This window comes from Mus caroli, unplaced genomic scaffold, assembly GCF_978045245.1.
Source record: "Mus caroli unplaced genomic scaffold, Mus_caroli_1 scaffold_10, whole genome shotgun sequence".
NCBI classification, from domain to species: domain Eukaryota; kingdom Metazoa; phylum Chordata; class Mammalia; order Rodentia; family Muridae; genus Mus; species Mus caroli.
In genome coordinates this window covers 110,315,132-110,327,692 of record NW_028227265.1, presented here as the reverse complement: position 1 = coordinate 110,327,692, position 12,561 = coordinate 110,315,132, and the positions used below count along the sequence as shown (strand labels likewise).

Here is a 12,561-nt window from a genome sequence, read left to right as displayed (position 1 = left end):
AACGGTCAGCGGAAGCCGGGCGTGGTGGCGCACGCCTTTAATCCCAGCACTCGGGAGGCAGAGGCAGGCGGATTTCTGAGTTCGAGGCCAGCCTGGTCTACAAAGTGAGTGCCAGGACAGCCAGGGCTACACAGAGAAACCCTGTCTCGAAAAACCAAAAAAAAAAAAAAAAAAAAAAAAACGGTCAGCGGCCAATCCCACCGGGAATTGTGTCCTCAGATCTCAGCAGATCTTATCAGTTGGCACCTTTCTTGCCTCTCTGCCTCCCCATCACTCCTCATGCCAAGGGTGGGTGTGTACCCTTTCGGCATCATGACCCCAGAGTTGTTGTTATGCTTTTCCAAGGCGCCTGGAATGGCTTAGCTACAAATCACTTGGCCACGCCCCCACACCCATCACTTACTTTCTAACTCCGCCCATTCCTGTGCTCACTGTCCCCATCTTTCTCCCATGCTCCCCCTGCAGCCCTGTTAGGCAGGACCCTGTGGACAAAGGGCAGGCAAGATGCACTTGAGCCTCTCCCTACAAGACCATCCTCCCCAAATCCACCCTGGCCTGGCCTCTCTCCTCTCCCTGTTCAAAGTTTTCAGTGATTCCTATTGGCCATGGATATATTTAGGACGATTCATTTTTCCCGGTCTTGCCTCTGGTGCCCCTATATGGTCCACTGTGGCCATTAATGCAGTCTTCATTATATTTGTAGACAGGATGTATACCTGTCTTTACAGGCTACATGTTCATATACAGGCTCACACATGAAGCCATGCCAAGTACTACACACAGTAGCTGTGCACCTATACACACAGGGCACATGTGAACACCCGGGGGCTATGGACCACATTGGCTATATGTGCCTTAGCAGCTGCTGTCCCTTGAACATCTGCTGCCCTTTCCCCTTCCTTCTGAGGGACCCGGCTGCAGGCTGTACGAGGGCCAGGGACATCAGAACCCTCCCTTCCTGGGGGCAGTACCTGGCAGCATGCTATGCACGGGGGCATCAATGTTGACATCCTGCAGGTGCTTCAAGGTCTCTGTGTGGAAGAGGCGGAGGGTGGACCCCGAGGTGAAGGCAATCCAGATGCCAACGCCAGCCACAGCCATGTGGGAGATGACCATCCCTTCATCTTGGTGGGCCTCCAGCTGATTCTGGGGGAGTGGAGGAAATGAGGTCACACAGGGTATCGAGGGGTACAGCCAGAGTCTACAACAGTGCTAAGGGCAAAGATGTCACATGGTGGGGCTAGGCTGAGTCACTCCTGGGGATCATGGGGTCCGGGTGGAGATCAAACCCGTGACTGTCAGAGCACCGGCCTCCGTCCACAGCCACAGAATAGCACCCGTGGGCACAATGCTCTTGTGGCTTCCCCGAGCAGGCAAGTCACTCATAGAATCCAACACTACTTGCCTTTTATCATGGTACCTTCACAAGCTGAGAGAACAAACTCAACACAACATGAAAGGGGACTACAGGACGAATGGCTGCTGGCTTACATCCCTAAGGAGACACAGCCCACTGAGCAGCACAGCCGTGGGTTCCTGGGAGGAGGCTGGTTCTTCTCTCCAATCCAGATTAAGCCTGCCACTCTCCCTCAGACGTAACAGTCCTAGGGTTGCTTCCCTTGAGCCCTGCCTGAAGCAAGCAGCCCTGCCCACAGGGCACTCATTCCCCAATGGGCACCCTCACAGCACCGTTACTGCACAAGGCCTTCCTGGCAAACCTCAGCTATACGGTCATCTTGAGACCAGAGTGGGTGTAGAGGCCAAAGCCAAGTTAAGGTGCAGCGTAACAGCACCAAAGAAAGTCAAGTAATTCAGTCAGCATCAATCTTGCCTCTCTAAATCTCAACAACTTAAAATGCTCAGGGGTGGGGGTCAGGGGAGAGACAGGGACAGGCATAGCTCTGTGTCCTAAGAGAACAAGGGTGCACAGCACATGACCCATCAATCGCAAAGAACAGGCTTGCCAAGGTTGCAGTAACCCACACCCACACAGATGCTCCCAGAAGAGCCGGGCTGAGCTAAGCTACAGCCTGCGTTAACTGTATCTGGTTTCAATGGAAGATTCCAGGGTAGGAGTGGCTTTGCTTGTATGTGGGTGGCAGAACCCAGGTTAGGAGCTGTAAGGGGATGTCTCCCAACCTTGTCTCCTCAGCCTGTTTTTCAGGCTGCTTGATGCTGGCACACACAAACTAGATTGATTTTTGGATATTGATCTTGTAACCTCCGACCTTGCTGAATTTTAGGGTTTTTTTGTTGTTGTTGTTGTTGATGATGTTTTGTTTGATTTTTTAAATCTGCCAATGTTGTCCCAGATTCCTTAGGGATTCTGTATTCAAGACTATAGCTTAGCAAATTCTCCTCCTCTGTCCAACCCGACAACACCCACTCAGCCCAACCCCAGCATCCCAGGTAATAACAGTCAACTCTGTGGGCAGATGAGGAGGCGGGCCCCTGAGTCCTCTTTGTGTGTTCACTTACGCTTGTTGCCATGCCAACACACAGCTTCCTCTATGTGCCCTGAGACGCTAGCACTGGCCTGGCCCCTAGACTCCTCTTTGTGGGTTCATGCTGTGCACAGTCTGTCTGATGTTCACTGGACGGCCCTGGGGACAGTTCTTCCTAGATGCCTTCGCACGGAGAATGGACTCTGTGGCTGGCATTGCCACCCCCACAGGGGCTGTCTGCTTCATTCTGGAGCTCAGGCTGGATACAGGGACACTTGCTGGGATGCTGAAGAAGGCTGGTGCCCACTAGTCTCGGTGCTGGCATGGTCTTCAGGGTTCTGAGATGCACACCCGTCCACCCACCCACACCCTGCACAGTCAGGCATCACTGGAGGAGGAAGTCTGGATCTACAGACACCTCTGCTTCCTGCGTAACTCTGGTCATAGCACAATGGGTAGATCACTGCGATTGAACTCAGGGCACAAAGAAGCAGGGACCTTCCACGTGGAGCTTGTAATCCAGACACAAGGAATAAACGTCCCCTGCCCAGGACTCTGCCCCGGAGGCAGCTGGGGTGTCCTGGGGGGGGGGGCGGGGGAGGGCTGTGATCCAGTGCCAGGGACTGGAGAAAGAGGTGGCTCTGAATCTCATGCCTGGTCCAAGCAAGGGACGTGGGGTCAGTGGAGGGTCAGACTGCTCTGTGTACTGTTCTCATGACACAGCTAAGCTCATACCTGCCCAGCTTCCCTGGTCTCTGGAAACTAGCATCACTTCCTCATTGCAGTTATTCTGCCAAGCCTCTGGTGGAGGTCAAGGCAGGACAGTTTGCCTTGCATGACCTTGTTTCTGTAAGTGCTGAAGGAGCCTTCCCTTCCCACTCATTGTCCTGTGCTCACGGAGGGTGCAGAACTGTCTGCAGGGATAGATGGTCCTCTGTGCCTTTGGGGACACAAATCTTGATCAGGGCTGCCCCTCATTTGAGTTCAGGGTGGAACAGTGACTGCCCCAGGAAACCTGTGGAAGCTGAGTCACAGGACTTCCAGGGAGGCTTGAGAAAGCAGAACAAGAAACAGGAGGATCAAACAACAGGTCCCTCCTTCCTCTCCATGTCACGCACCTACCCAGCCTTCCCTGGAAGCACATGTGGCCAGCTGCAGCTCTAGGGTCTCCAATCCCCAGCAACCTTCTCAAGCACTTGATGGACTGGCAGTGTCATCTTCCAAGAAAGCACATTTCATAACGCCTGGTCTGTATCTAGGGTTCCTGGATGCTCAATATCACATGGCAAGTGGGCGATGTGAAGTCTGCATCAGGTGCTTAAGGACCAAGGCACTAGCTCCAGCAGACCTGGCTGTTCCCATCTGTGCCTGCAGACCAGGAAGCTGGGAGGAAGCCCAGACCTCTTGCCCTGGATCCCATACACTGGGCTGAGAGATCTAGGTTCCTGCTACTGTGGGGTCCTCCTGGCCCTGTCAGACCCGCTCTGCCCTCTCACCCCTCATCCACTTGGTCCACACTTCAGCCTGAGGACTACAGTTCCTCCTGGAGTCACATCACTATGACACTCTCTGTGGTATCCCTTCCCATGCCTTCCTCGTGAACTCTGCTTATCTTGATGGAGGTGGTGACAAGGCCCTATGGTTTGCTTTTTGCAACCATAGTCATATACACAGACTCAGGGAAGATACAGTGCTTGAACATTACAAGGCCAGTTCTGACCTGGGCATGGCTTTACCATGCCTGCTGAGGGCTGGGCCTAATGGAGTCCCCAGAGCTCCACAGCACCCGAGACTGTCCCGTGGCTGGGCACATTGCCAGGGTCTGCTCTAAGGTATCTGGCACTTGGCAGGTACACGGCAGTATGTACTGGTGCTGGATGAAGGACCAGGACGGCATTGGTTCAGCTCCGTGATCCTGGGCGTGGATCCCCTAAGTCTGATGTCCTGTTTGAAAGCAGGGACGCAGGCCCAGGGCCTGTTCCTTCCCTCCCTGGGAAACAGTTTCTGAGCATGCCTCGGAGGTCACAGGGATGCCGGGATGGATGGGTGGAGCCCTGGCCTGTGCTGCTCTGTTAACTGTCACAAGGATGACCGTGGCTGAAAACTACTGCGGGGTTGCTGTATCCTTGTCCTGGCTGTTCATCCTGTCTGTCCCTGTATCCCTTTCCTTCTATCCACCTGAGTCTAGTAAAAAGCACCATAACTGGTGGAAACTCAAGAGCAAGGAAAGCAGCCTTCAGTTAAGCTTCTCCAGTAATGATGCCATAACTGTGCCCCATGGCTCTAGGAAAAACAGCTGGGAAGTTAGCATCTACTGGAACCCCAGAACACCAGCCTATAAACATAGATTGCTTTAGACTGGTATTAGCTTTTTGAGACTAGATTTTTAAACACACACACACACACTCAAAGGTAAGAAGGAAAGCTAACACGCAGTTGGGAAAGAGAAAAGATGGCAAGGGGCTGGAGAGACACTCAGGGATTAAGATCACATACCACTCTTGCAGACGACCAAAGTTTGCCTCCTAAGCTCCCAAGTTTGATTGCTCACAGGGGCCCGTAACTTCAGCTACAGAGGGTCTAACACCCTTTTTGGCCTTTGTGAGCACCTGCACGTGTGCACACAAACACACACACACACACACACACACACACACACTCACAAAATAACATGTAGAGAATAGAGTTCCTCCTTACGTGACAGTCAGCATAGGAACCGCCCTCATGCTTGGCAGGAGGCAGACCTGTCCTTTGGGAGGCATTCTGACCCAGGCTGCCAGGTTAGAGACTCCAAACCCAGGACGCCCTGGCCTATGAGCTTTCCCGTTCAGCCCTGCAGCAGCTGTGAGGATGCCCTCAGGGCCTCCTCCCTAATGGTTCCCAGTGCTCCCCACCCTCCACGACCCAGGCTTAGCTGTAGGCTCACAGTCTGTGCAGGAAGGCAGCTGGCTCCCCCCAGCAGCAGCACCCCCGCCCCAGCTGGGTGAACACGGGTTGAGATCCCGGGCTGCACCCACATCTCAGCTGTGGCTGCCCACAAAACGGGAACAACATGAATCTCGTTTTCCCAGAAAAGCAGGTTTTGCTTCTCTCTATAAATGTGTCTAGTTATTTTGGGGCTAAAAAATTACACAGAGGGGACTGGTACTTGGATCTGAATGCTCTACTCGCTGAGCCTTGGAAATCTCCAGCACTGAGCCTCTCTACAGCATGTGGCATTATAAAGCAGGCAGGGAATGCTACCTTGTCTTGGTTGCTTTCAGAGGAAGGCTGCAGAGAGCATCCCCTAGCACTTTTGGTTTTAGTTTACTATAGTAATACGAATAACAGTGATGATGATGAGGAAGAGGAGGAAGAGGAGGAGGATGAAGAGGAGGAAGAAGAGGAAGAGAAGGAGGAGTAAGAGGAGGAGGAGGATATAATGTTGCCATTTGGGAAAAAACATCTTAAGATAGTGTTACTATGTCTCAGTATAAAACTGGTGACTAACAAATCACTACTCTGGCTCTTGGATATTTCTTTTAGCAAGATTTCATCCTGATGAAACATGGCAGCTGCGGTTCCGTTGGGCTCCAGTGTGCTGTGCTGGATGTGGTGGGCGTTTCCCGTCACCAACAAAGTAGCCCCTGACTTAGAGACCCAGACGAGCATCCTGTGACACTCAGCTGGACTAGTTTAGACACAGAACCAGCGAGGTGAGGACTGCTACTCGTCAGATCTTCCCTGTGGAGCATGTCTACACAGGTTCTTGGGACTTTCTAGGAACTTGAATGATGTCACTGGTGCCAGCAAGGGCTGCAACAAAAATCCCAGGAAGTTGCCATAGTACCTGTGACTTGGTAGGGCTCGCTCTGTGCTTGAAGGGAGGTTCTTACAACAACAGTGACTCACAGGTGGATGTAAGAGTAACCGAAGTTACCAGGAAACTACGGGAGGAAATGCTTGCACGGGTCTCCTTCTGCCTCTCCTGTGGCTAGCTGGCAGGCTGGGCCTTGGGAACACAGAAAAGCCACTCATACATGAATCAGAAACATAGACGCCGGGGTAGCCCAGCACTAGGGCTGAGGCAGTAGGATCTTCAGTTGAGGCTCAGCCTGGGCGTGAGTGAAGCTATCTCACTGCCATCCTGGGGAGGATGTTTTGAACCTGGGTCTGCCCAGGAAACTTAGCACACGTCTGCTCCTCTGCCCAGGTAGAAACATCCTGCTACTGGCAGAGCCTCAGCTTCTGCGACCTGCACTGCCCTAGGGAGTCTACAGGCCTTAGGCAGCGTCTGCACAGATGATATCTGTGTCAGTCACACATACTACAGTTTGCAGCTCTTGCGGCAGAAGCCAGGTTAAATGGTGGGGTGTTAAACAAGCATTGGACCCTGGATTCTACTCCCAACAGGAAAACCACCCCGAGTTCTCTGCATCACTCTCTCCCCGAGGGGGACAGCACACGCCACCAAGGCATGTCCTGAAATAGATGTCCAAACAATGTCTAAAAGTGTGACATGTGAACTCTTAGCAGAACGGCCTGAAGCCCTGCTCTGGTGAGCTGGTAAACCCCACGGAAGATAACCTACAAATGTTCTCCGAGGCCAATGGTGATGGCAGTGTGACACTGAAGCAGCGAGCGGGAGAGTGCTGAACCATCAGGTTAAACTACCCCACCCCATAGAATAAAAACAGAAACAAAACCAAAACAGTGTGACCTGAGCTTACATAGGGACAGGGCTGGGTGAAAGATGGTTTAAGAGATGGGGTAACTGGGCATGAGCAATCGGTAAAATAAGTAGTGTAAGATATGGCTAGAAAATACCAATGGTGCAGTGAAAGTTACACAGACTATACATCTGTGAACTGCAAGCACACAGACTGGGACGTGGAACGGGAGACCTGACCGTAGGCAGTGGATGCAGCGCTATTACCCCTTTTCTCCTTTGACTGACAGGGCTGCGCAAGGCTGCGTACTGCCTTCAATGCTGTGTAGTGCGCCTGCGCCTAACTAGCTCCACCCCTGTTTTGGGAACTTCCAATTACCATTCCCTTGACATTCTGAAACCCAGAGCCTAAAAGGTCTGAGGTTACCCACACTGGGAAAGAGGAACAAGCCAGCGCCGGACAGAGGGTTTTAGAGAGGGGATGGATGTCTGTGCATGCTGCTGGAGTGGCACCAGTCAATGACTGTCAGGACCACCTTGTGACTTGAGACCAGTGTACACAGCGGACTGAACAGCAAGGACACTTCAATTCTGGTCCACGGATGGAAACATGCCTGAGATGGGGAGGGGCGGGAAAGGGGCGTGCCTGGGGGTAGAGACGTGGTGCAGTCTCCCAACTTTCAGCTCAGTTTTGCCAAGAACCTAACATGGCTCTAAAAATAAAGTTTGTCCTTCTCCAGCACCATGTCTACCCATATGCTGTCATGCTTCCTGCCTCAATAATAGACTAAACTTCTGAAACTGTAAGCCAACTGCCTTTACTGCTGGAGTCATGGTGTCTCTTCACAGCAATGGAACGCTGAGTCAAGACAGCAGGTAAGTGCTGGGCGTGGTGGCGCAAGCCTTTAATCCCAGCACTTGGGAGGCAGGGGCAGGTGGATTTCTGAGTTTGAGGCCAGCCTGGTGAGTTCCAGGACAGCCAGGGCTATACAGAGAAACCCTGTCTCGAAAAACAAAAAACAAAACAAATAACAACAAAAAAGACAGCAGGTAGACACAGAGCGACTATGCCCCAGAGGTGTAGTTAGGAAATGGCTGGTTGAATTTTCTAGGTAATATTATCTTTCTAAGTACAGGCGATGAGTGTCTCCATTTCACACACGGCCCCAGAATGCCCCACCGGTTCCTGCCACTCGCACTAAGGAAAAGCCTAGCTGCTTCTGGGGTGCATCCCATCCCCAGCAGGCAGCACGGGTTGGCTTGGCAGCACTCACCTCTATAGTGTGAGTCTCCACGCTGGCCATGAACACCTGCCCTCCCGAGGCTGCCCAGAGCGCACCCTCCACCAGGAGAAGGCTTCTGACTGGCAGGACACCCAACTTGATCACTTGCTGGGGTTCCGAGTTCCAGGATCCATCTTAAAAGAAAACAATTTTAGTTTCCCTTGAGTTCAGGCAACTGTGCACAGGGACAGAGAAATGGGGACACACATCACTGCAAAACACAACTCAAGTACCAACTGTGAATACAATACTTGCATCCAACAAGGGGTGTCCGGGGCCCTAGGACCAGCCCTGTAGCACGTGGAAGACACAGAAGACAGCAGGCAGGACAGGACAGCTTCCTATGGGTCCCAGCAAAGGGTGCCATTACCTGGCGTGTCTCTAGACACAGCCCTTGCTCTCTGTAAGTTAAACATCAGTTTCTTGACCTGTTAGATGAGGGCAGTACTGTCACAAGCCTCAAAACCTGTTTCAGGAACGAAGAACGAAGTGCATACATAAAAGCTCCACACGGGACCTGTCCCTCGGTTCCATAGACGCCATGTGGCCCGGCGGTAATATGTGAACTGATTTGGTTGTGTCAGGAGGACTATATCCAAAATCACTGGGAAGATGCTTATGTTTTCAAAACACACCATGATGAGTACAGCATCTCGAGAGGAAAATGTCTTTCCTGGAGGTGAGAATGACAAAACTAAGCCAAAGGCTCTCTCTGCTCTTTAACCGCCTCCCTCCCTTCCCTGACCCCAAGGAAGCCAAAACATAGTTTAGTTTGAAAAAGCCACAGAGATCAGAGAGTTAGTTCTACCACAACTCAAATAAGAATGAATCGGCAGCATAGAGATTGTACATACGGAAAGAAGATTTAACGTGAATCTTAAAACAACGGATGGGGCTGTCTTCTAAGTACTTAACTCCTCAGTCTTCACCCTAACCATTCATTAAGCCCCAGGAGTCTGATGGTAATTAAATCGTCAGTGTGGCTTCCCGCTCTCTCTGTGTGTGTTCTCTTAGTGCAGAGGAAGCAAGGCCTCAGCTTTTTTTGTCAGACCAGAAGCCCCGAGCCCTTGAGTAAAACACCCTGAGCAAAGGGAGCCGGGCTGGGCTGTTAGACAGAGGCGGGCTACTGGGCAATCTCTGACTGCTGTGGTGTGCTTACTGATACACAGCCCCTTCGATGGGAGTTCTGCTCAGGGTGAACAGTGGTGCAGGATGGTTTTAAACCTCGGTGTCCCAGCCTACCTTTCATGCAGAAGGTGCACTGGGTCCGAATATAGTTAGATACAAGTGTGCACACATACACATGCATACATGCATGTGCACAGAAATTCAGGTATGCATATGCACACACAGACACACACACCCCTTCCCTCACCTGTCCTAACATTCATACAAACAAGCATCCCAGGTGTGGTACTTACAGCCCTTCACTGCACCACAGCCTGTACCCGAGATGGCATATGCTCCCTAGGGCAAGCATGGCAGGAAAATGCAGATGAGACAGAGCTCTGCCCATGGGCTGCCAGGAGAGCTCGGTGCTGCGGATCGACAGTGTGGTTCCTTTGAAACAGGAACTCCGAGATCAAAGGTGGGATAACCCACTTTAGATATTCCGCTTTGGTTAAGACTAGACTCCCAACAATTGGCCTCTGTTTTCTGGCCAGTTTCTGGCTAAGCAAGCTCTCTTTTCCTTAGATAACTGTGTTCTTGTCTCCCTGGGAGGGCCACGTGCAACCTGAAAGTGTGTGAATCTGGGCCAATAGGACTGCCTCCTGGGACAGCTTTTCCCTGGGTTTGTGCTGAGGCCAGAGCTGCCAGGCAGGTCACCTGCACCAGAGTCAGACTCCACACACAAGCTAACAATAGTGATAGTCCCATGCCTTCACAACCTGGAGGTTTCCTGTCAAGTCCCAGGTTTCCAAGTCCTATTCCAAAGCAACTGCCCACTCTGTCTGGGAGGGCCGCAGTTTCCGACTAGTCTTATCCTCTGCCACCAAGAACAGACAGATGGACGGACAACAGACTCTGTATGGATGCTCCGCCCACCTTATACTCTACCATTCTGGCCTGCCCACAATGCTCAGGGAGCTTAAGACACACCAGGAAGGCTGCAAAGATAGTGGGACTACAAAGACACCACGCGCCAGGAGGCATTCTGTATAACACAGCACAGGGCCGGGCTGGTCAAAATGTACAGAGATGGGGATTAGTCCTTTAAGAGATTAGCACACAAGAAATGGAGAAGACCAAATGGCCAAGAGAAAGGATCACAGATAACCAACTGGAAACCTGAAAGCCAGGGTATCATGGATGGGGAGTATAAACCAGCACAATGGCAATCGGAAAGTCAGACAAAAAAACAAAACAAACAAAAACGCCAGCCAAGGTCACACAAAACTCCCTGTGCATGTGCCTTCTCTAAGAAGGACAGGCAAAGAAAACAAACTGGGGTGAAACCAAAATACCACCAAACGCAGGTGGAACTAGAAGGGGACTGGTGGGCTTTGAATGGCAGGAAGGGCTGGGGACATGGCTCTGGGGCCAAGCTTTTGCTCTATGTGCAAGTTCAAGGCTCAGTTCAATCTCTAATATTTTCAAGATAATGAAGTAAGACAAAGTAAAATGGAATTATGTTCTAAGTCACTATGTAAGTTTTGATAGTATACTTCTTTTTTTTTTAAGTTTATTCACATTTATATGTAACAGGAGGAATACAGAAAAGCTATAAGAATTCAGAGAAAAACAAAAAACATTCACTTAAGTTGATCAGCAGGACTTAAAAGAAATGCTACAGTAGGTTTTGTTTTTTTTTGTAATTCCATGTTTAGTTTGTTTTGTTTTAGATATTTTCTTTAATTACATTTCTTTTTTTTCTTGAATTTTTTTTATTACGTATTTTCCTCAATTACATTTCCAATGCTATCCCAAAAGTCCCCCATACCCTCCCCCCTACTTCCCTACCCACCCATTCCCACTTTTTGGTCCTGGCATTCCCCTGTACTGGGGCATATAAAGTTTGCGTGTCCAATGGGCCTCTCTTTCCAGTGATGGCTGACTAGGCCATCTTTTGATACATATGCAGCTAGAGTCAAGAGCTCTGGGGTACTGGTTAGTTCATAATGTTGTTGCACCTACAGGGTTGCAGATCTCTATAGCTCCTTGGATACTTTCTCTAGCTCCTTCATTGGGGGCCCTGTGATCCATCCAATAGCTGACTGTGAGCATCCACTTCTGTGTTTGCTAGGCCCCGGCCTAGTCTCACAAGAGACAGCTATATCAGGGTCCTTTCAGCAAGATAGTATACTTCTAATCTAACTTAGGCAAACTGTACCAAGAACTGTTTAAAACCTCACATACACTCATATAGTAATGGAAAACTGGACATCGCCTTCAGAAATCAATCCCCCTGGAATCACCTCCCTTCCAACTTTCAAATAATCAATACTCCCATACAATATGGAATCAAAGAGAGGCCTGAAGAACACAAGGCGCAGAGTCAGACAGCAAGGCTCAGCAACAGTGAACCAAAGCCCAGGGCTCCCCAGATAGCGTTTGTCCCTGACAGTACTCTGCAGGGTGGTGAGGAAGTCACCAGCCATTTTGAAAGCTCACTAACAAATATTCAGGATGGCTTTGGAGGTGTGCACATAGGGCCTGTGACCAGTTCCTGGGGAACTGTGGGGACAGGTGTGCAAGGCCATGGGGGCAGCCTGGGCATCTGGTGAGCATGCCTGCCACGCTGTGCAGCAGCAAGGACAATCCCTGGAAAAGCATTTCTAGAGGCAGCAGCTGAAGCTTTAGGCAAAAGCTAATGAGAGCAGCAGTATCCCACCCACAAGACAGGTTCCCAAAGTCCAAAGAACAGTGTGGGGCTGCTCTACCCTCTCATCTGCGGGGAGAACCACAGAGGGACCAGACAGTCAGGGAGGCAGGAGGGGGCTCTGGAGGAGAGATATGACCTGGGCCATCAGCCCTCTTTCCATCTTCATCAGAGCCCATCAGGATGGCTAGTTAAGTACCGCCATGCTGTAGGAGGACCAGAGGGGGAGGGGCACACATGGGCTTGGTATTTGTTACCCTGAGGGCAGATGAGGCCAGTCACCACGATGCCACGTGGAAAGATCATCGATGGAGAAGCCATCCCTGGGGAGGTGCCATACTCCCATGTGAACGTGGGTTTGAGTGA

General features: G+C 51.0%; 1 protein-coding gene across 3 annotated transcripts in view; it reads right to left on the bottom strand.

Annotated features, from left to right (window-relative positions):
* The window catches only part of Arhgef10 (Rho guanine nucleotide exchange factor 10), a 116,913-nt gene that overhangs the window by 33,928 nt on the left and 70,424 nt on the right, over window positions 1-12,561 (bottom strand). For all 3 annotated transcript variants that reach the window (XM_085844133.1, XM_085844135.1, XM_085844134.1), the window contains 2 exons: window positions 8,367-8,509; window positions 972-1,146 (listed from right to left, as the gene is read on the bottom strand). In XM_085844133.1, coding sequence (XP_085700259.1) covers window positions 972-1,146; window positions 8,367-8,509 — 318 coding nt within the window. The remainder of the gene's footprint in view (window positions 1-971; window positions 1,147-8,366; window positions 8,510-12,561) is intronic.